The following is a 23,582-nucleotide window of genomic DNA, read 5'->3' on the forward strand; positions in this document are numbered from 1 at the left end:
TGACTACTGGAGGTGGGGAGAAGTGGGGGGGAGAACCTGAATCATGTAACCATGGAAAAATATTCTAAGTTAATTAATTAAATAAAATTTTTCAATAAAAAAATACACTTCCTGGGACCAGGGTCAGGATCAAGATCTTTATTACAGCTACCCTCTGCCAAGAGCTGTCACCTCTTGTGGTCTTTGGCTCCATCTCATACACATACACACTCATAATTACCCCTGTGAGGTAGGCTAAGCAGAGACATGCCAGCCCCTATTTGACAGAGTAGAAATCTGAGCCCCAGAGTGGGGGCAACCTTTTATTCTAGGGAAAAATACTACCTTTGGAGTCGAGAATCATATCATCCCAAGGGTGGTAGGGATCCAGAGCTTCCAGAGTCTAACTCATCTCTGAGTGGGATCTTGACTCTTGACTCTAAAAGGATCATCCAGGCTCTTCTACAAAAGCTCCAAAAGGCAGCCTGTTTTCTCTGGGTTCAAATCCCAGCTTGGACGCTTAATTCTCTATAATGGCCTTGAACAATAGGCTTCCCTTCTCTTGGCCTGTTTCCTCACTGTAAAATGAAGGGACTGAACCAGACGATCTCTCCTCTGTGTCTGGTATTCTAAGGCTCCTCCAAGCTCTGGACATTTATAAATGTGTGGAACTCTCAGATCCCACAGAGAATCAAGGGCAAAACTGGGCTTAGAATCTGGGTCTCTCATCTCTCTCCCAAGTTGCTCTCAGCATTGCCCAAGGCTGGCTTCTCTCCTTCCCAGAAAAAGCTAAAAATAATGATGACGATGATGACAGTGAAGATGATGACATGATGATGGTGGTGATGGTGATAATAACAAAAACAAATCCCACCATCATTGCACATTTCAAGTTTCCCAATTGCTTTTCCCACAACATCCCTGTCATCTTATCCTCCAAAGAGATCAGAGAAAGAGGGGAAAGACCCATACATATCGAAGTATTGATGGCAACTCCTTTTGTGATGGCAAAGAACCAAAATGAAAGAGGCGCCCATCAATGGTGTCACAGCTGAGCAAAACAGGTTATATGAATATTTGTTGTTCAGTCGTTTCAGCTGTGTCTGATTCTTTGTGATCTCATTTGGGGTTTTCCTGGCAACAGTCCTGAAATGTTTGCCATATCCTTCTCCAACTCATTTTACAGATGAGGAAACTGAAGTAAATAGAGTGAAGCGACTTGGCCAGGATCACACAGCTAGTAAGTGTCTGAGGCCAGGTCTGAACTCAGAAGATGAGTTTTCCTGACTTCAGGCCCAGCTTTCTCCACTGCACCACCTAGCTGCCTTACGTAAATGTAATGGGATACAATCATGCCATTAGAAACGACTCAAGAGCTTTTCCCCAGAGAAACCTGGGAAGACCGATAAACCGACACAAGAGAACAATTTTTATACAGTAACATCATCATAAAAACAAAAAACAAAAGACTAAAGAATTCTGACCTGTTCAACAAGGATCAGCCCCATCTCTGAAGGGCTGACTCTAAAGTGTTGCGCCCACCTTCTGCCTGAGAGTTGTGATGATGCTGAATGAGAGAGACCTTTTTGGACGTGGACAATGTGGGAATTGACTTGTTTTGCTTCATGGGGCATTTTTGTTAAAACTCTGTTAGAATTTTGTTTTTCTTTCTTTTTCATTTGGAGGGGAGTAGAGATTATAAAGAAAATAACTGTTTACTCATTGAAAAAACAAAATAAAGAGTTCATGTAAATACAATAATAATTCTGTAAGGTAGGCAGTAGACTTAAGATTATACCCATTTCATAGATGAGACCTGGGAAATTTGAATGACTTTTCCTAAGGATTCATGGCAAGTTATTGGCAAATAATGTATCCAATCCCAGGTATTCTGACTTCAAATCCAATGCTATTTCCAATACACTTAAATCTGTTATTTCTAACTCATAGAAGCCAGAACTGATAGGGGAAGACTGAAGTAGGGGGACAATGACCAAGAAGAGAGAGAGCTTCCATTTTTAATTCTTGTTTTATTGAAGAAAAGAAAAGGAGAGAAAAAAATAGATTCCCCCCCTACCCCCATCCCTGTACACCCAACCCTATTTCCCCTCTGGAGGGTGGGTGCTCTGGCCCTCTGCTTAGGGAAGGCCAGGGTGTGGGAGGCTCTCTGCCTGGGCTTGGGGAGTAGTGTCCAAATACTCTCCCCTGGGGGAAGGATTCAGGGGGAGTCTTAAAAAAGAATGTCCAGGGCTTGAGAGATGAGGCCTGGGCTGCTCCTGGGAAAGCTGGCCTTTCTGATCACCAGTGTGTCCTTCCTCCCTGGCCAGAGGGTCCCATAGGACTGAGAAGAACCAGCCAGGTGGTCTCTTTGTCTTCCACACCTGCCATGAGAGCAGGCAAGGGACCCCTTTGCGCAGGGCCGAGTCCTGGGACCAGGTAGGGGCCACCTCAAGGCCCTTGGAGGTCTTCCCCAAACCTCACGGCGGGTCCAGTCTCTTGGGTTCCTCTGCCTGGCTTGAGCAGGTCGGATGGTCCCCTTTGGCCAATGGCTGTCAGGCCTGCCATGGGCCCCCTCCCTGTTGCCCATCTCTGTGCCCCCCCTCCCAGAACCTAACACTACTGTATGTCCCAGAGATGCCAATCTCTGTGCCCCAGCCAGAGGCCAGGCTACATGGCTCCAAGGCAGTTCCTTGGGGGAACCAGTGTTGCCGCCTCCCTGCCCCAGCCCTCCTGAACCTGCCTCCATTCAGGGGATCCTCAGGCCCGTGGGTCTTGGGGCCAGGCTCAGCAGGTTTTCTCCCAGGAATCTGGAGCAGGAGGCATTTTGGGGGAATGGGGTTCGGGGAAGAAAGATGAGTCCTGCCTCATCCCCAGCCCCAAGCCCCAACTCAGACCTCGGTCTGGAGGTCAATAATGTCTTGTCCCACCAGAGGTATCGTGGCCCCGGTCTTTTCCCACTCCACGGTTTTGAGTTCTAGTGGAGAAGGGGGAAGCAGGTCTATTTCTTTTTTCACCCAGGCAGGCGTTGTCTGACCTTTCCGAACACTGTCCCAAGGTCTTCTGTTCGGTGTCTGCTGCTTCTCTGGCTGTAGGGGGTGGGAGAAAAGGAGAAGACAGAGAAAGAGAAAGAGATGGGCAGAGACAATGAGAGATAGAGACAGAGATAAAAGATAAAGACAGACCAAAATAGAGGAAGGAGGGGGGAGAGAGAGACAGACAGACAGAGAAACAGAGACAGAGAGACAGAGACAGAGAGAGTGAGTGAGAGACAGATAGATGCAGAGAGACAGAGGGAGAGACAGAGAGAGAGAAGGAGGAAGAGGGGAGGAGGAGAGGAAGAGAGAGAAAGAAAGAGAGAGAGAGAGAGAGAGAGAGAGAGAGAGAGAGAGAGAGAGAGAGAGAGAGAGAGAGAGAGAAAGAGAGAATGAGGGAAGGGCAGAGAGAGAAAGAGACAGAGAGAGAGAAAGATAATAGGGATATATATATACAGAAAGACAGAGTGAGGGAAAGGCGGTGAGTGCCATAGAAACAAAGACAGAGAGAGAAGACCAGGATAGGGCCAAGAAAAGGGACAGATGTTGAAAGAGACAGAGAAAGAACAAAAGAGAAGAGCGACAAATAGAAAGGTAGAGGTCAGATTGAGGGGCAAAGTCAGAGAGAGGCAGAGATGAGCAAAGGAACAAAACAGAGGGGGAAAGAGACAAAGTGTTACTAGGATTATATGGTGATTTAATAAGCTTTTCATTCTCCATTTTTGCATGTGCACCAATAGGATTGGCTGAGGCAGGCTAAGAAGCCAGGTGTCCCCAGCACTGAATGTAGGATGGGGTTACCTGTGGAGGTAGAGAGGACTAGCCCAACACTCTGTGAACACCTATGGAGCTGGGCTAAGCTCTGAGGGAAACAGAAAAGGAGACTCAAACCTAGTTCTCAGAACAGTCAATGGCTATATTACACAACAGATGAAGACTAGCATGGAAGGCTAATAGAATGGAGAAATTATTTAGTGTTGGTGGAATTGGAGGACTTCCTGTGCAATGAGGCATAAGGATGCAACAGGATTTTACATTTGTGATCACACCTATATTTCTTACTTCATTTAGTCTTTTTCAGACACGTCTGACTCTTCATCACCCCATTTGGGGTTTTATTGGCAGAGATACCAGAATGGTTTGTCATTTCCTTTTCCTTGACTCTTTACAGGTGAGGAAACTGAGGCAAAGAGGATTAAGTCACTTGCCCAGGGTCACATAGGTAGTATCTGAACCCAGATTTGAACTTAGGTCTTCCTAACTCCAAGCCTAGTGCTCTCTTCACAGTGCCACCTTGCTGCCCTATGCATTCCTTACTGGGTACTCACAAAAGAAAGGGCAGCTCATTCCCCTTATCTGGAGAGAATAGGAGCAAAACAAGGCTCAATTAAGAGAAGAGATTTGCCCAAGGTTACACATGATAAGTCAGTCAGAATTGCCAGGCTTAAACTCAGGTTTCCTGACCCTTAATCCAGGGTTCTTGATATCAGAATCCAGTGGGCAGCCAAAGATTCCCTCTTCATTTATAGATGATCCCTGGTCTGTCCTCAGGAGATGGCATTAAGGTTTGGAGTGTGATTTTTAAATTCTTTCCATCTTGCTTGGTCTATCACCCAGGAATGTGCACACCTACACTACATGGGCATGTGCTAGCTCATGACAAATCAGAAACAACTAACTGCCCTCCTGGGCTGTCCTAAGCCAAGTTTGAGCCACATTGGCACATGTGAGATGCAGGAAGTGAGGTAGAGAATAGCTTCTGGAGTTCTCGTCACTTCCTGGGGAGAGGCTAGATGCCAGTTCGATCCTGGAGCTCCAGCTTGGAGGAGCCCCGCAGACAGCTTTCCTTTAGATTGGTCACGTGAGTGATAAGGACTGACTCCCTTCTCTGCCTTGGCTCTCCAAGGCCTTAAACTCCCATCTTGGCTCAGCCTGAGCCAGAGTGGTTTTGAATTAAACTCCTTCCCTTCTCTCCCCCCCCCTCTTAATTTCTTCTTCCTATTATAATTAAATCACCATAAAACTCCATTCTGACTTGAGAGTTTCATTTAGAATTTTATAAAATAAAATCCTTGGTGACCAATAATTATTATATTCAGTCTCAACCCCTAAATTTAACCCTAACAAGAAGGAAAGAGGTGTCAACTAAGAATTCTATCAATTGAACATTTATTTAACATTAATTCAGTCAATAAACATTTATTAAGGACCTACTATGTGCTAGGCACTGTGCTAAGCTCTGGGAACACAAAAATTGGGAAAGGCAGTCCTTGTCCTCAAAGAGCTCCCAATCTATGCACAAAATGGCAAGTAGAGTGGAAGCTAGTATAGAGAACTGGCCTGAAAGTCAGGAAGATCGGGATTCAAGCCCTGCCTTAACAGAAATATAGAGGGGCAGTTAGGTATCACAGCGGATTGAGTGCTAGGCCTAAAGACAGAAGAACCTGGGTTCAAATCAGGCTTTAGACATTTCCTAACTGTGGGACCCTGGGCAAGTCACTTAACCCCCATTGACTACCCCTTGCCCTTCTGCCCTAGAGTTGTTACTAAGACAGAAAGTAAGGGTTAAAAATAAAAGAAAACAGAAACATAGAAAAGTTATATATGAGGTTACATAAAACTTCCTGTTTAAGTTTTATGTATATTACACACATATGTATAGGTATATATACACACATGTATTTATATATGAAAATATACTTACACAACAAAATACATATGTCTAAATATATGTGCATATGAAACTATATGAAACATAAAAATACACATATATTATATCTATCTACAGATGCAAAGTAATTTCAATAGGGAAAGAACCGCAAGATGGTACAGTGAATACAGCTCTGGACCTGAGTTCATGAAGTTCTGAGATCTAATTCTACTACATATACTTGCCAGCCATGTGACCTTGACTCAGTCCTTTAATTTCTATCTGCCTTAATTTCCTCATCTGTAAAATGAGCAGAACCATAGCATCTACCTCACCAAGTTGTTGAAGAATAAAGTGAGGTAATATTTGGAAAGTACTTTGCCAACCTTATGATATATCACTGCCAGCTGCTGCTGCTCCTCCTCCTTTTTCTAACGCCACCATCGCCGTCAACAACAGTAGCCTCATGGAGGAGATCTGGAGCGCCCTCATGGGGGTGGTGGTCCCTGAGCCCTGCTCTGAGGGGAACCAGGGTTTCCTGAGGCTGAGGTGAGAGGGAATATCCTCTGGGCACGGATGGTCGGGGAAAAGGCAAAAAAGCGGCCAACGGAATGTCCCGTCCGGGGAATTGCATTTGGCCAGTTTGATGGAAACATGGAACGAACCATATGGGGCAGCTCCGATCGCTTTGGAAGGCCTCAATGCCAGGCTGAAGGTTTTCACTCTCTCCAAAGGCAATGGGGCCACTGGAGATTCGGGGACATGGGCAGATCTATGCTTTAGGAATAACGGTTTGGCAGTATTTAGAAGGGTGGATTGGAGAGGGGAGAGACAGAGACTGTTGCCATTATCCTAATGAGAAGTGATGAGGGCCAAGCAGAATTAGGGTAGAGGATGAGAGATGAGGCTGGGTGGTGAGAAGGGGAAAGATCTAAGAACTGTGATGGGGGTAGAACTGACAAGTCTTTTTTTTTTAACCTTTCAATATGAAGTATCAGTTTTAAGGCAGAAGAGCAGTAAGGGCTAGGCAATGGGGGTTAAGTGACTTGTCCAGGGTCACACAGCTAGGACATGTCTGAGTCCAGATTTGAACCCAGAACCCCCTATCTTGAGGCTTGATTGTCTATCCACAGAGCCACCTAGCTTTCCCAGAATTGACAAGTCTTAGAAAACAATACATCATCAAAATGTTTTTCATTTTTTCAGGTAACTGCTGGAGAATGACTCTGAGGCACAAACCGGGGGCTGGAATGGAGGATGGTTTCCTCAGAAGAAATGTGGATGCATGAAGAGAGGCGAAGGTTGATATAGTGGTCACAATAAAGAGTCCCACTTTAGATAGGCTGAGTTAGAAACCAGTGAGTGGAGATTTAGGCCAAATTAGCAGTAGTGCAGTTACCTTTAGAGCATATAGAACAGCAAGTCTGGAGTCAGGAAGGTGCATCTTCCTGAGGTCAAATATGGTCTCCGGCACTCCCTAGCTATGTGATCCTGAGGACTGAACTTTGCTTACCTCAGTCTCTCTCTCTGTCAAGTGATCTGGAGAAGGAAATGGAAAATCCTTCCAGTCTCTTGGCCAAATGAGTCTGGACTGAATAACATCAGTAATGCAGGAAGTTCCAGATAAATGAGGCATTGGAGGTAAAGAGGTGAGACATCTTCATAGAGAGGTTAATTAAGCCCAGGGGAGCTGAAGAGACCATCCAGAGAGAGAAAGCCAAGAAAGAGAGGAAGAGAGCCTGAGGCAAATTTTGCTGATACTTCTGGGAAGAAAAGTGAGGGTGAATCCCCAAAAGAGACTAAGAGGGAATTGCACTAGAGGGAGGAGAAGGACCAAGAAATGGCTGGTTAGGTCAAGGAGAAAAGGCCATTGCCTTGAGCAGTTAAAAAATCCCTGGTAAACTCCCATGGGCTGCTATTGAGCAGTGAGGTGGGAAGCCAGAATGATGGAGGAAAGTCTGGGAAAATGGTGGTCATGACAGAAATGATGCTCTGTTGGGAGTTTGGTTCTGAAAGGGAGAAGAAATAGAAGGGAGAGCTTAGAGGACAATTAGGGCCAGAAGAGGGGCTGTTAAGGATGTGGGAAATTGGGGAATGTTGGTAGACATTGAAGAAGAAGCTTTGAATACAGAGAGGTGGACAATAAGAGAAAGGAAGATGATTGGAAGGTACAAACTTTAAGGGAAGAGAGGAGAGAACAGGTTCTCTTTCATTAGAAACTGGAGTAAAGGGGGCAGCTGGGTGGCTCAGTGGATTGAGAGCCAGGTCCAGAGACAGGAGATCCTGGGTTCAAACACATTTCCTAGCTGTGTGACCCTGGGCAAGTCACTTAACCCCCATTGCCCAGCCCTTACTACTTTTCTGCTTTGGAACCAGTACATAGTATTGATTCCAAGATGGAAGGTAAAGAGTTTTGTTTTTTTTTTAAAGAAAGAAATTTGAGCAAAGGGGAGAGAACAGGGGATGATAAAGAGAGATTCTGAGTGGGGCAGTAGGAGAGAACCAGGAGCCTCGGACAGATGGCCTCATATTTTCTAACCAAGAAGGAAGGGAGCTTCTCTGCTAAGTGGGAGAGGGAAGGAAATGTAGGAGGCTGGGCAGGAGGGAAGAAGGTTTGGAAAAGCCATTGGGAAGGGTCTGAATGGGAGGCAAACCAGGTGGGATAAAAGGACTGTTGAATGTAGGGAGGACCCAAGTGAGATTAGAGAACATAAATTTGTAGTGAACCTAGGAAGTATGTCTACTCAGCTTTTTTCAGTAGGCAAAAAAGAATAAGTGATGGTGCTGATGCTGATGATGTTTATACATTTATACGGCACTTTAAGTTTAAAGCATTCTACTATGATGAAGGTTATTATCCCTTCTTTACAAAAGAAGACCCTGAGTCTGAGAGGAGATGACTTGTCCAAGGTCACACTGCTACTGTCTAAGGTAGAACCTGATTCAGATAAGGTCAGTGCCCTACTCCTTACACTATTTACTGCAGCTCTGAGCAACCGAGTAGCAATAAAAAAGGAGAATGGTAGGGGTAAACCAGGGCCTGGGGTCTCTGGTAAGGCATGACTGATAATAAGGTAAGGAAGAAAGAAGTTTAAGGGCAGAGCCAGGAATATTGGGCTAGGTGGCACAGTGCATAGAGTGCCAGGCCTGGAGTCAGAAAGACTTATTTTCCTAAATTCAAATATGAACTCAGGCACTTCCTAGCTGTGTTACCTTGGGCAAGTCACCTAAACCCCCTTTGCCCCAGTTTTTTTCATATGTAAAATGAGCTGGAGAAGGAAATTGCAAACCACTCCAGTATCTTTGTTAAGATACCACCTTTGGGGTCTTGAGAAATGACTCAATGACAAATTACAACAGCCTGACTTTTGGCTTCCCTGCCTCAGGTCTCTCCCCACTCTGGCCCATCAACATGATCTTTCTAAAATACACATCTAACAGTGTCCTTCCTGGCTATTCGATAATAGTGGCTTCTTAGTACCTCCAGGATCAAATAAAACCCCCCGTTTGACATTCAAAAGTCATTTACAATCTGGCTTCCTCTGATCTCTTCAAGCTTTTTATCTCTCCTTTCTCCCCTTCCTCCTCCTCCCCATACTTTGTCATCCAGTGCCTGGCCTGCCTGATGTTCCATCTCCCAAATCTGAGAGTGATTGTATGGCATCTCCCATGCCTCGAATGCTCTCACTCCTCATCTTTGCCTCCTGGTTTCCCAGGCTCCCTTCAAGTCCCAAAGAAAAGCCCTCCTCCCTTAACACTAGTTAGTGCCCTTCTTTGGTCAATGATCAATGCATACTTTATGGCACATATTGTTCTATGAGACTATGAGCTCCTTAAGGGAAGGGATTGTCTTTTGCTTTCCTTCACATCGTCCCTAGTGCCTAGGACATGGCCCGGCACATATTAGGTGGGTAACTAATGTTTCTTGGCTTGACTTGCTAATAATGAATGGAACAAGTCAACCATGGGATCCATTGATAAGGGAGGAAAGGCCAGCTCAAGGAAGAGAGACAGACTGGGAGAATGGGGAGGCAGGGAGGAGTTGGAGGATTTAAGAAGGAGGTGACAGGGAGACGAAAGGAGAGGGGGATTCAGTGCCTTGGCAAGGAACACAACCTTAACCAGAGAGAAGAACTTGGGAGTTTAGGATAAGGGAGATAGAATAGTTATGTGTGATTGGGGACTGAGCACTGTGAATACAGTGCTGCGCTGTGTCTGGACTGAAAATGCAGACTCGGACACTTCCCGGCTGGGGAATACTCAACTGCTCTCTTCTTCAGTTTTCTCACCTGTAAAATGGGAATCATAATAGCACCTACCTCCCAGGGTTGTTGTGAGAGTTAAATGACATAATGTTTGTAAAGTGTTTCACAAACCTTGAAGGGCTAGATAATGTTCATTTTCAACTCTATCATCATCATCATCATCATCATCATCAAGATGATGGCTGAGAAGGAGGGAAGGTGAAGACTATGGGAGCTGAGGAAGTTGATACACTTAAAGAGTCTAGGAGTATCAACATCAGTATCTTACAGAAGGATTGAGGAAGGTCTGAGAAGCAAAAAAACAGAGGTCACTACCGGAACTGCGCTTCTCTGGGAGGGTGGTTCTAAAAGGGGCCACAGGTGTGCGAATCGATTTATCTGGCTTCCTATACGAGTTCACATCTAAATCTAAATATAAAAATAAATAAAATCACATATGTAAATCTAAATACAATATACATATATAGGTAGATCCAGATAGAAGTATCATCCTCTATATCTTTCTGTCTTCTATTTATCTTTAACAATCTATGCATTCATTTCATCTCTCCATCTATCTCTATCAATTTATATATCCATTTCATCTTTCTCTATTTTCTCTATCATCTTTCCATTTATTTCATAACTCATTCCATATATCAATCTATTTATATCTCCCTCCTGTCTCCTTCTATATATCCATCTGTCTATCTATATCTCCCTCTGTCATGTCTCCAAATATCCATATATTTGTTTCTCTCTCCTCACTCCCTCTTCTATATCTTCCTCCTTTCTCCATTTCTTTCTCTCCCTCTCTCTCTCTCTCCCTCTTTCTCTCTCATCTTCCTCTATCTTCTTCTTTTTTTAATTTTAAACCCTTACCTTCCATCTTGGAATCAATACTGTGTATTGGTTCCTAGGCAGAAGAGTGGTAAGGGCTAGGCAATGGGGGTCAAGTGACTTGCCCAGGGTCACACAGCTGGGAAGTGGCTGAGGCCAGATTTGAACCTAAGACCTCCCATCTCTAGGCCTGGCTCTCAATCCATCAAGCTACCCAGATGCCCCCTTTCTCTTTCTTCTGTCTTCTATCTATCTATCTATCTATCTATCTGTCTGTCTGTCTGTCTGTCTGTCTGTCTGTCTGTCTATCTCTCTCTATCATCTATATCTTCTGTCTATCTATCCATCCATTGATCTCTTCCTCCTCTCTTCCTCTATCTCCCCATCTATTTATCTATCTATATCTCCCTCTTCACTCTCTTTATATATATATATATATATATATATATATATATATATATATACACCTTCTCTCTCCATTTTTGTTTTTATCTATTGAAATGAAGAAAAGGGCTGTGAGTCAGGTTTGAACTCCTTGAGAAAGTAGGAGACTTGGAGACTATGACTAAGATGGTAATAATTTCCCTTTCAATAGAAATTTAAGATTTTGCTGCATTGTCTGTCTGTCTGTCTGTCTGTTTATCTCTCTCTATCATCTATATCTTCTGTCTATCTATCCATCCATTGATCTCTTCCTCCTCTCTTCCTCTATCTCCCCATCTATTTATCTATCTATATCTCCCTCTTCACTCTCTTTATATATATATATATATATATATATATATATATATATATACACCTTCTCTCTCCATTTTTGTTATGAGCTAGATGAGTAGGTAGTATCTCCATTTTGCAAGGGAAAATAGCCTCAGAGAGTTTAAGTGACTTGGATGAGGTCACAAAGTAATGAAGAGTTCACGGCTGGTACCACTCTACACCTCTAAACGTCCCTATCTTGTCTCATCTTTACATCCTACCCACAAGTCCAAAAGGTCACAACTGTTTTTGACTTTAGTATCTTTCTTTGTAAAATAAGCCTAATAATTCTCACACTACCTGACTCATAGGGTTGTCTTAAGGAAAACTCTTTGGAATTGTTAAAACAAAATAGAAATAGGGGCTCAGTGAATAGGTTTTGTAGCCAGGAGGACCTGGGTTCAAATCTAGCCTCCGACATTTCCTAACTGGGATCCTGGGCAAGTCACATAACTCCAATTACTTAGTCCTTACAACACTTCTGCCTTGGAACTGATACTTAGTATCAATTCTAAGAGAGAAGATAAGTTTTTTTTTTTTTAAGGAAATGAGCTGTTAGTGTAATTATTCACCAATATTTATTGGGTTGAATTGACTTCATCCAGCTGCCACTGGGATTTTTCTAGAGTTTGAGTCTGAACATGTTACTCCCCTAATCAAAAATCTTCAATGGTTCCCTATTGCCTTCTATATCCTCCATGCATTCTACAACCCAGCTTCAATAGCCCCCTCCCTGTTCTTTGAACATGACAATCCACAAATGCTACATATTATTATAATTTCTATAACTTTTGTTATTATTATCATCTCCCTTCTCTATTTCTGTGTACTAAGTATCAGTTCCAGGGCAGAAAAGCATTAAAGGCTAGGCAACTGGGGTTAAATGACTTGCCCATGGGGCACACATCAAGGAAGTATCTGAAGCCAAATTTGAACCCTGGATCTGTGGTTTCCAGGCCCAGAGCTCTATCCCCTGAGCCACCTGTGCTTTTTTTTTGCATTGGTTGTCCCTCATGCCTTGAATGCTCTCTTTCCTCACTTCAGGCTATTTGGAGCCCTTGGGATCCTTTGGGACTCAGCTCAAATGCCACCTTCTCCTGAGGGAAGTCCTTTCCAGTCTCCTGGAAAGGCTGGAGCCTTCCCCTCTAAGATCACTTCCGTCCACTCTGTATGGATTTTAGATGTCCCTAATTATCTAGAGGGGGCCTCCCCTTTAGAAAGCTCAGCTCCTCTGAGGCAGAGATTATTTTTTGCTTTTTCTGTATCCCCAGGGCTTAGCACAATACCTGGAACCCCACAAGTGCTGAAATGCTTGTTGACTGACCCACTGAATTCGCCTCCCTCCCATGGTTTCATGTCCCCTCCCCAATCTGGCTGCCCTTCCCAAGCCCAAACCCAGAACCACCAACTGGCCAGCCAGAATGGACCTTCGAGACGACCTTGTCTAATTCATGGATTCACGTCCCAGAGAGAGGTGAGGGCTTGGTGAAGATCCCACAGTCAGGTTTTTGGCAGAGCAGAGCCTCGGTGCCAGGATTCCTGATGCTCCCTCCGGGGCTTTGAGCCTTGTTCTCAGGCAGGGTGACTCACCTTACTCTCTGCAACAGGTGCCTCCTTCTCTTTCTCCTTCTCTGCGTGCTGCAGTTTGCGGTTCAAGTCTTGGAACATGTCCTGGTGGCGTTTCCGGGTGTGCATTATTTTCTGGGAAAAAAGTGAAATAAATACAACAAACCATGATGGGGAGAGAAGCTAAAAGCCACTCTGCAGTTCTCATCAGTTTCTTTTTTTTTTAAACCTTTAACTTCCGTCTTAGAATTGATATTGAGCATCAGTTCCAAGACAGAAGAGCAGTAAGAGTTAGCCAATGGGCATTGAGTGACTTGCCCAGGATCATGTAGCTAGAAAGTGTCAGAGGCCAAGTTTGAACCCAGGACATCCTGTTTCCAGGCCTGCCTATCAATCCACTGAGTCACTCAGCGGCCCCTCCCAACAGTGTCACAAATAGTGGCTTCTAAATCACTTGGGGGTGATGGTGGTAGTGGAGTCAGCTAAGTGGCTTAGTGGATTGAACTTGAACCAGGCCTAGAGATAGGAGGTCCTGGGTTCAAATCTGGACTCAGACATTTCCTAGCTAGGTGACCCTGGGCAAGTCACTTAACCCCCACTGCCTACCCCTTATAGCTCTTCTGCCTTGGAAACAATGCACAGTATTGATTCTAATGCTGAGGGTACTTGTTTAACAAAAAAAAAAAAAAGGAGAGAGATGACAAGGTGGCCTAGGCCTACCCGGGACTGAAACTGCCTTCACTGATGTGATATGTGCCCTTTGGAATGCAGATCAGGGACCATCTCTGGGCCTTACTTTATCCACAGGAGAACCCTCTGAGGGCACGATCTTCTCCATTAGATTTGGCTTATGTAGAGCCAGAGTTCCCAAAAATACACAGAATTTCAGTTACAATAATAACATTTATGGAGTGCTTTAAAATTTTCAAAATGCTATATATGATTCCATTTGCTCTTTACACTAATAATAATGATAATGGCTAACATTTACAGAGTGCCTGGGCAGCTAGATGGCATAGTGTATAGAGTGGACTGAGTCCCAGACGCCTCATCTTCTTGAGTTCAAATCTGGCCTCAGATACTTCTTAGCTGTGTAATCCTGGGCAAACATTTAACCCTGTTTGCCTCAGTTTCCTCATCTGTAAAATGAGCTCGAGAAGAAAATGGCAAACCACTCTAGAGAGTTATCTTTGTCAAGAAAATGTCAAATGGGGAATCAGAATGGAACTTAAAGATGATCTAATCTAATTCATGGGTTTTTACAAAGAAGGAAACCATGTCCCAGAGAGAGGTGAGGGCTTGCTGAAGATCCCAGAGTCAGTTTTGTGACAGAGTTTTCAGACAGATGTGATTAAAAATGACCAAACAACAGTAGAACTTCTACCATACCAGGCATTATACTGAGGACTTTGCAATGATTATCTCTTTTGATCCTCACAACTCTGGGAGGTAGGAGGTGTTATTATCTTTATTTTACAGATGAGAAAACTGAGGTTGGCAGAGGTTAAACAACTTGCCCACTCCCTGGCTTCCCTGGCTTCTTTCAAGTCCCCAGGAGGATCATTCTTTCTCCATGAAGCTTTCCCCAACCTCTTTTTATCCTAGTGCTTTCCCTCTGTTAATTTATCTCCTAATTATCTCCTTCTCACACATGCACAGGAGATATAAAAATATATACAGGAAATTAATTTAAATCTCACAGCATATATATATATATATATACATATATGCATATTTATACATACACACATGCACAGGATATATTTATATGTATATGTGTATATATATATAGAGAGAGAAAGAGAAAGAGAGAGAGAGAGAGAGAGAGAGAGAGAGGGAGGGAGAGAGAGAGAGGGAGAGAGAGAGAGGGAGAGAGAGAGAGAGAGAGAGAGAGAGAGAGAGAGAGAGAGAGAGAGAGAGAGAGAGAGAGAGAGAGAGAGAGAGAGAGAGAGAGAGAGAGAGAGAGAGAGAGAGAGAGAGAGAGAGAGAGAGAGAGAGAGAGAGAGAGAGAGAGAGAGAGGGAGAGAAGAGTTTGCTTTGTATATATTTGTTTGCATGTTGTCTCTCCCATTAGATTGGAAGCTCCTTGAGGGCAGGGACTTTTCTGTCTCTTTTTGCATCCCCAGCATTTAGCACAGTAGCTGGCACACAGTAGTTGCTTAATAAGAAGGATCTGAACTCAGGACTTCCTAACCCTAGGCCCAGTGCTTTCTTGACTTTCAAATGAGATACTATTTGTAAAGTGCTTAGTGCAGTGCCTGACACCTACTAGGTGCTGGATAAATGCTTATTTTCATTTCCTGCCTGCCCTTGACTGTGCCATGTAGCTCTGAGGACCTCAGCAGTCATCCATGCCACCCTAATCCTGAAAAAAAATTCCCACTCTAACACACTGGGCAATAGTTATGCAGTGGTTGCTTGAAGACCTCTGGTGAAGGGAAACTCACTACCTTCCAAGGCAGTTTAATTTATTTTCAGTTATCTAAAATTTAAGAACTTATTATGAATGTCAAGCCTACATTTGCTGCTTTGCTCCTTTATCCTGACTCTGGGGATAAAGGGATGACAACATGTCTAAGTACATGAGAAAAATGATTCAGACAGAAGTAGGTGACTTGCTCAGGATCACACAGCTAATAAATATCTGGGATTAGATTTGAACTCAGCTCTTTCTGTCAGGTGCTTGATCCACTGTGTTACCTAGCTTCCCTTCAAAGGCAGGTATCATTTATTTCTTCCAAAAGTCTTCTCTTCTCCAGCTAAATATCCCAAAGTCTTTCAACTGATCCTGATATGGCACAAATTTGGCATCTCTCAACATTCTGTTTGACCTATACCAATGCTCTGTGACTTATCAATATCTTTCCTAAATTTTGAGGTCTAAAACTGAATTCTCCAGATGTGAGTTCAAATTCAGCTTTAGACACTTATCCGCATGACCCTGGACAAGTAACTTAACTTCTGATCATCTCAGTTTCCTAATCTATAAAATGGGGATCATAACAGCACTTCCTTTCCACAATTGTTGCAAGGATCAAATGAGACATTTGTAAAAGGTGCTACAAACCTTAAAGTGACATAGAAATGTTAGCTATTAAACCTGCAAACAATGCCTCTTATGACAGTGCAAGGGCACATTGTCTTTACTCTTTTATTGTTCTGATTGTCATGTCACACTTGCCACAAAATCATACTGAACTGGCGGCCCCCAGATTGGCCCAGATCTTTCTTTCACACAAACTGCTGTCAAGTCTTATTTTTCCCATTCTAGATTTGTGAAGTTGATCTTTGGAACTGCAGCATAAACCACCAAGATCAGAGAACAATCCTTTTTCCATGGCAAAATTCTCTGTCAAACTACTGATAGCCTGGAGGCAGTGGCCTCGGCCCCCCTCCTTTGGAGTAGGGGCTTCCAGAAGCCATGAGAGAGACATGCAGGGAATGAGAGAGACACACCTCAAAATCCAGCTCTGCATACCGAGATTTCCTCCTCTGTGAAGACAAGAAAGAGAGAGCTCGGTGTCAATTTGCAAATTACTTTTAATGCATGTATGAATTTTTACCAACTCTAGTGCTTGGCTCCCCTCCGTTGTAGCACCGCTGGCCTTTCCTCATTCTCTTCCTCTTGGGGGGTTGTCTGAGGGGTAGCAAGAAGCCCCTGAACCACACACCTTTCTCCCCTAGGCTGTTTGAAATTGTCCCACTACTGCTCTTACTACCAGCTTCTTACATTAAAACAGGAAAACGCAGAAGGTACAATCATCCCCTCAGTGCCAAGTAGCTTTTTCAGATCCTTTCTTGAACACGGCTGGCTTCAAACAGGTTTGGATGTAGGAAGAAAAATGCTGAGGGAGGGGTACGGTCCAGGGCAGGGCATTAGGGAGATGTGCAGGAGGGAGGGCAACAAGAAGACAGGGAGACCTCTAGGAAATAGAAGTGGCGTATGGAGAAGAGAGGGGCAGCTAGGTGCTTTAATGGTTCCTAACTACAATTAGGAAGTTCAAATTCAGGCTCATATACTTCCTAGATATATGACCCTGGACAAGTCACTTAACCTGCTTTTGTCTCAATTCACTGGAGGAGATGGCAAACCACTCCAGTAACCTTTACCAAGAAAACGCCAAGGACAGCATTGTGCTATGAACCCATGGGGTCCTGAAGAGTCAGACACAACTGAATGATGACAATAAAGAAGAGAAGTGGGAACAGTGAAGCCCATGCTGCTTTAGTAGAGTGCTGCAGCATGGAAGGGAATGGCATTCATTGAGCACCTACTATGTGCCAGGCATTGTGCTAAAGGCTTTATAAATATTATCTCATTTTCTAGATGTGTGACCCTGAGCAAGTCACCTAATCCCACTGCTTATTGTTCTTCTGCTTTGGATCCCATATCTGCATGGGCATTGATTCCAAGGCAGAAGGTAGTGGTTATTTAATTAAAATTATAATATTTAATTATACACATAATCTCATTTAATGGAGGCAGATGTTATTATGATCCCTATTTTAAATGCTTTACAAATATTATCTCATTTACTCCTTATGACCATTCTGGGAGGTTGGTGTTAAGTTCCCCATTTTACAAATAAGGAAAGAGAGACAGGCTAAAGATCACATAGCTAGCAAAATGTCTGGGACAGAATTTGAACTCGGTTCTTCCCGATTCTAGGCTCAGCATTCTACCCACTGAGCCACTTAGCTTCCTTAGGAAGGTAGAGTGATCAGAACTGGCTCTAGACTGTACTCCTTTGCCTCCGATCTAAGAGTATAGCTCTATGTTGCCCCCTGGTTCTATGTGATCAGTATAGCAGCTAAGAAAAAAATGTATGGGTCTAAAAAGAAGAAGAAAGGGAAAATGGAAATTGATTGATGCCAGACCTTAGTGGGGCTACTGTTCAGTGTCATTTATACATTATTCAGTCCACCTCTCTTCCCTCCAGGCCATCATGCAGATGACTGCCAAAATATCTTCCTAAATCAAAAATGGGAGTGATTATGGCTGTCCCTTGCTTGATTAGTTTCCTTGGCTCCTTCTTGTCCCCAGCAGTGGTTCTTAAACTTTTTGATGCCAGGGCTCTTTTATATTATTAAAAATTATTAAGGATCCCCCATGACTTTAGTTTATATGCATTACATCTATCAGCATAGGCCATGTTAAAAATAAAAATGTCACAGTATCACTATGAAATGACTCTTGATCTCGTGGGCATCTACACACGACTCAGGACTCCCAGGCGATCCTGGACTGCTCTTTTTGAACCTCTGGTCTACAGGATAAGTCACAAGCGCCTGCTGCTGGCCTTTTAAGCCCTCTACTGCCTGGCCCCTAGCCCCATTTTCAGCTTGATCTTGAATTCTTTTCCTTCTCAAGCTCTACAATTCCTCCAAAGCTGGCTCTTTGGTATATGCTTTAATCTGGCCTGCCCTTTCCTGCCTTATGCAGGTGGCTGCTGCTGCCAAGTCTGAAAGATGGCTCCCTCTGCCTCGCTTCTTCTAGACATCTTCATCTTCCTTCATGGCCCAGCATACCTTCTCCTATGAAGTCTCCCTGGATTCCCCTCCCCGCAAATGAAAGCCATGCCCCCCTCTTCAAACTTTCCTAGAACAGCTTGTTTTGATTCTTTTTTTCCTCTCTCATACCATACTTTGGATCATCTTTATTTGGGTATATATTAGATTTCCCCATTTGACTGTGACTTCCCCAAGGGCTACTGCAATGTAATTTCTTTTCTTCTTTTTTTTGCCAGTCAACAAACATTTATTAAGTGCCTACTACATGCCCGATACTCCCCAAACCTGGAATACAAAGAAAGGTAAAAAATAGTCCTTGTCCTCAAAGGGGCCCTGAATCTAATCTAATCTGCAGAAATTCCACTTGTTCTTTCAAATGTGATTTCTAATGTGTGTCCATTAAGTGCATGCAGTAGGGGATTAATTAATATTTGTTAAGTTTTAAGTTAATTTAAATTTTATTTAAAAGGTGCCTCATGATAGGAAGACAGTCTGTGCTTGGCTCGGTTATAGTAGGTCAGTGACTTACCTCCAGAGAGCTCATGGAGAGTGTGGAGACTGTCTCACTCTTATTCACCACCCCTGTGGGTGCCCCTTCAGTGCTGGGCTCCCCGAGGGTGCTGGGGTGTGGCTCTGGGGCCAGGCTGTGTGGGGCTGGCGGTGGGGGAAGGGGCTGCTGTTGGGGTGGAGGTGGTGCTGAAGGTGGGGCCGGGGGCTGTGCAGGAGTCAGGGATGAGGCCTGAGCCTCGGGACCCGAGGCTGGCTCTCGGGGTGGGCTCTTCACCCCATAGCTTGGGTCAGCTGCCATGTTGAGGTGGATGAGGCGGGTCTGGGGCATGTGGTCAATGTTGATGCTGTACTTCCCCTCATCCTTGGGGGGCTTGGCTCGGAGGGTGGCGGTGTTGGTGGGCAGGATCACGTAGCTGGTATCCAGCACCTTCTCCTGGGCCCTGCTTAGCTCGGAGTCCAGCTTCTTAAAGATGTCCCCATCACAGATATAGATGGACTTAGGGGTCTTGTCTTTCTTAAGAGTCAGTGTGTGGTTGGCGAACTCACTCAGGTTGACACCACCCAGATAGTGGGGCGATCCCTGAAGGTGCATCTTGGACACATTGGTGGGAAGACTGTTAAAGTTAGAGGGGGTCTTGGGGTGGTTGAGTTTCAGTTTCTCCTCATCCTGGATGGAGGGGCGCTTCAGCGTCCCCGTGATAGTCGAGGTCCGGCAGGCCGTGATATCCTTGTTCAACACTGCAGGAGGACAGGGGGACACAAAACAGGAGGAGAACTTAGGATTGTCCCCCTCCATGAGACACACTCATGCTCCTTCCCCTCCCCTCTGGGCCAGCTGGGTCAGCCCCACTCAGATGGGAGTCTGGGTCAGTGCTCCGTGGGTACAGTGGATACAGGCCACGAGTGTTCTGATGGTGTCAAACACAAATAGAAATGGATCTCTGAAGGTCGCATATTGACTTAGAAAATTACCAATTAACGTTATCTGGGTTGTATTTTTAATCACTTTGTTAAAATATTTCCCAATTATGTTAAAAACAAAACAAAATAAAACCAAGAACCACCCTTTACCTTCCATCTTGGAATCAGTAGTATGCATTGGTTCCAAGACAGGAGTGGTAAGAGTTAGGCAATGGGGGTTAAGTGACTTGCCCAGGGTCACACAGCTGGGAAGTGTCTGAGGTCAGATTTGAATCTTGGACCTCCCAGCACTAGGCTTGGTTGTCAATCCACTAAGCCAGCTAGTTGCCCCTTCCAGTTAAATTTTCACACAGTTCAGCCCCACTTAAGCAATGGGTTTGACCCTCTGAGAAAAGGAATGGCACAGCTTTGGATTCTTGTCATCTCTGATACAAGCATGCTATGTGATCCCAGCCAAATCACGAAACCTCTCTCAGCCACTCTAACAGGGAAAATCCAATGGGCCAAGTATTGGCCCCCTGCCATCTCCTAGCTGGTCTGGGACCAAACAGGAGGGTGACCACTTGACACTCACTGAATCCCTGTAAAATTATTTGATTTTTCCTAAGAAAAATGGCTCCTGTGAAAAGTCAGGTTCACCTTTGGGAAGAATAAGGACCAGAGAAGGGAAGCCAAAAGGAGGCTGATTTGGCTCACTGAGTAACAATCAATCTGTCCCACAATGCCCCCCTCTGGTTATAACAAATGTTCATCATTATACCTCACAGGGTAAATTGTTCTTCTCTGATGTTCTGACCATGAAATATTCTGGAGTTATCTGTTCTCGATGCTTCTCCTTTTATTAAACTGGGTGGTATGTAAGAATTAGAATCTTACAGGTACATAAGGGCACACATCCAAACTGTATCAACCCCTCCCAATAACAGTAGTCTGAATATAATAGTATATGTGTTTGATAAATGAATGAGTGATGAGCTCCCCATTCCTGAAGGTATTCTAGTAAGCAAGAGCTGGATAAACACTTGCCAGGGGTGTTGTAGAGGGGATTCCTATTCAGCTAGGGGTTGGACTGTGTGCCTAATAGGTCTCATTCTAGCTTTGACATCCTATGATGCTATTTCCAAGCCAAGCTGAGAAATCACCATCCAGATTGATTCCCAAGCTTTTATTCAAATGCGGATGGTCCTGAGGCCAGCGGGTTTAGCCACCTGTTTTCAGGCCTGGAGTGTATGAATTGGGCAGTCTGCCGTCTATTCAAATGAATTACAGAATTTCAGATCCAGATGGTACCTAGGAGGCCATCTATTCCAAAATACAATCAATGGTCAATATGGTAGAACCAAGATGGATTTTTTGGGGTGGGGTGGGTTGGTGGTGGTACTGATTCTATTTCAATATAAGGAAAACCCTCCTTAAAAAATGGAACTGGCTGCTTCTGGAGATGGCAGGGAGTATAGTACGATTATCACTGAGGTAACATAGAGTTTCTTTCTTTTTCCAATTCATAGGAAATTCATAGGATTTAGTACCTGGAAGGGCCTTGTGGGTCTTCTAGTCCAACCTCTCATTTTACAAGAAAGAAAACTGAGGCCAGAGATATTAAATGACTTGCCATTTAGGCAGCAAACAGAAGACATCCCTGAACAAGCTCTTCTGACATGAAGTCTAGGACCCATTCACTTTACCCGATTCCTTCCCTTTGCCCAAAGTCTTTTCTTGACTTTTTTCTCAATCAGTTCCTATCCCACACCTTTGAAATTGGTATGAGTACAATTATTCCCATTTTGCAGTGAAGAAAACAGAGGCCCAGAAACCTTGCCTAAGATCACATAGAGATGACTGAATTGGCCTTAGAAGCTATATTTTCCTACCTCGTGGGATAAGTGCTCTTCCACTAGACCAAAAGGCAGTTAGTTCATGAAGTAGATAGAGCACCGGACCTGGAGTCCAGAAGATCTGAGTTCAAATTTAGATTTAGACTTTTCCTCACCATATGGCCCTGGGAAAAGTTACTTAACCTCTGCCTACCTCAGTTTTCTTATCTGTGAAATGGAGAAAATTATAGTAACTACTTCCCAGAATTGTTGTGGGATCAAATAAGATGACATTTGTAAAGTACTTAGCAAAGTTCCTGGTACTTACTAAAGGGTTGCTGAGGGGAAAAAAGTATTTTGCAAACTTTAAAGCACCATGCCATGATATCACTGATTAATGTTGGCCCTGGGTAGGTTATAGTTTTTCCTTAGTGTGAATGATTTTTGGTAGAATTACCTACCTTAAGGTCTTAAGGTAGAATTGGGAATATTGGCCCAAAGACCCTCCACTGAATGCTTAGCCTACACCTCCCTGGGGAGATTTTCAGACTTAGAGGAACCCAGGCCAGTTTGGAGAGTGGGGGCCAGATCCAGGACAGCACAGACAATGCGAACACACACACACACACACACACACACACACACACACACACACACACACACAAGCACATCTACACTTGTCTCCTGTAGGAAACCCAAGTTGTGCAGGCGACAGGTCCCAGCTGCAAAAGAAAGCATTAAATCGCAGGCAAGGAGGTCTGGGATGAAGTGAAGGAAAGACAAGAATGGAGGCCGGGTCTTGGAGGCTAGACCAGCTGACAGTTACTCACCAAATAGCTCAGCCCAAGATATCAGACTGGGGTGGGGGTGCTAGGAGATCAAAATTCCCCCAAATGGAAACAGGAGGCTAGGGACTGGGGCTTCAGGGGGAGGGGGAGGATTTTAAATTTCCTTAAAGTCAGCTATTAAAATGCAGGGGCAGCTTTGTGGTTCAGTGGATAGAGGGCTGGCTCTAGAGTCAGGAAAACTCATCTTTCTGAGTTCAAATCTGACTTCAGGCATTTATTAGCTGTGTTACCCTAGGCAAGTCATTTAACCCTGTTTCCTCAGTTTCTTTATAATGTAAAGTGAACTAGATAAGGAAATGTCAAATCCAGTATCTTTGCCAAGGAAACCCCAAATGGGGCCACAGAGTCAGCATGACTTAAATGACTCAGTGTCAACAAAGTCAACTGAAAGAGGATAGCACATTCTAGTGGAAGAGAATTGTGTCAACAAGGGCAGATGACTTTGCTGTGAGTGATTGGGTAAATATGGACCAGAGCATGGTTTGGGGACTGGCCATTGAGTGGGCCCAATTCTTCTGAAGGGGAGTGTATGTCAGTGAGGGTCACACCTAGCTTGGCCATCAGAGTCAAGGGGAGTTCTACCAGAAGGATCTAGCCAAGTCCCTTTTCAAAGGTTAGGGGAGCAAGGAAGGCCAAGGCCAAGGTTTCAGGGTTTCTACAGGTCACTGTCCAGAGTATGGATGGTACACTTGCTAGGATTAGAGAATTTAGAGCTGGAAAAGATTTTTAAATCCTCATTTTCTGTTAGGGAAAGGGATAGAGGGATGGAACTGAAGATGAAGGGTCAGGGAGGGTCACGTGGCTCATTCTGGAAGAAAGAGGAGAGTCTCTGTGGAATAGGAACAGGAATATGGACTCCATGAGGACAGGACCTGAATTTTCTCATCTGCATCTTCTCCCTGAGAAGAGGG

General features: G+C 44.2%; 1 protein-coding gene across 10 annotated transcripts in view; it reads right to left on the reverse strand.

The window, feature by feature from the left end:
• Positions 1 to 1,989: 1,989 nt before the first annotated feature.
• Positions 1,990 to 23,582, reverse strand: part of ADGRB1 (adhesion G protein-coupled receptor B1) — a 290,949-nt gene continuing 269,356 nt past the window's right edge. For all 10 annotated transcript variants that reach the window (XM_056820734.1, XM_056820738.1, XM_056820736.1 and 7 more), the window contains 4 exons: positions 19,108 to 19,826; positions 16,524 to 16,559; positions 13,092 to 13,202; positions 1,990 to 3,065 (listed from right to left, as the gene is read on the reverse strand). In XM_056820734.1, coding sequence (XP_056676712.1) covers positions 2,868 to 3,065; positions 13,092 to 13,202; positions 16,524 to 16,559; positions 19,108 to 19,826 — 1,064 coding nt within the window. In that variant the 3' untranslated portion in view covers positions 1,990 to 2,867. The remainder of the gene's footprint in view (positions 3,066 to 13,091; positions 13,203 to 16,523; positions 16,560 to 19,107; positions 19,827 to 23,582) is intronic.

Source organism: Monodelphis domestica, chromosome 3, assembly GCF_027887165.1.
Source record: "Monodelphis domestica isolate mMonDom1 chromosome 3, mMonDom1.pri, whole genome shotgun sequence".
NCBI lineage: Eukaryota > Metazoa > Chordata > Mammalia > Didelphimorphia > Didelphidae > Monodelphis > Monodelphis domestica.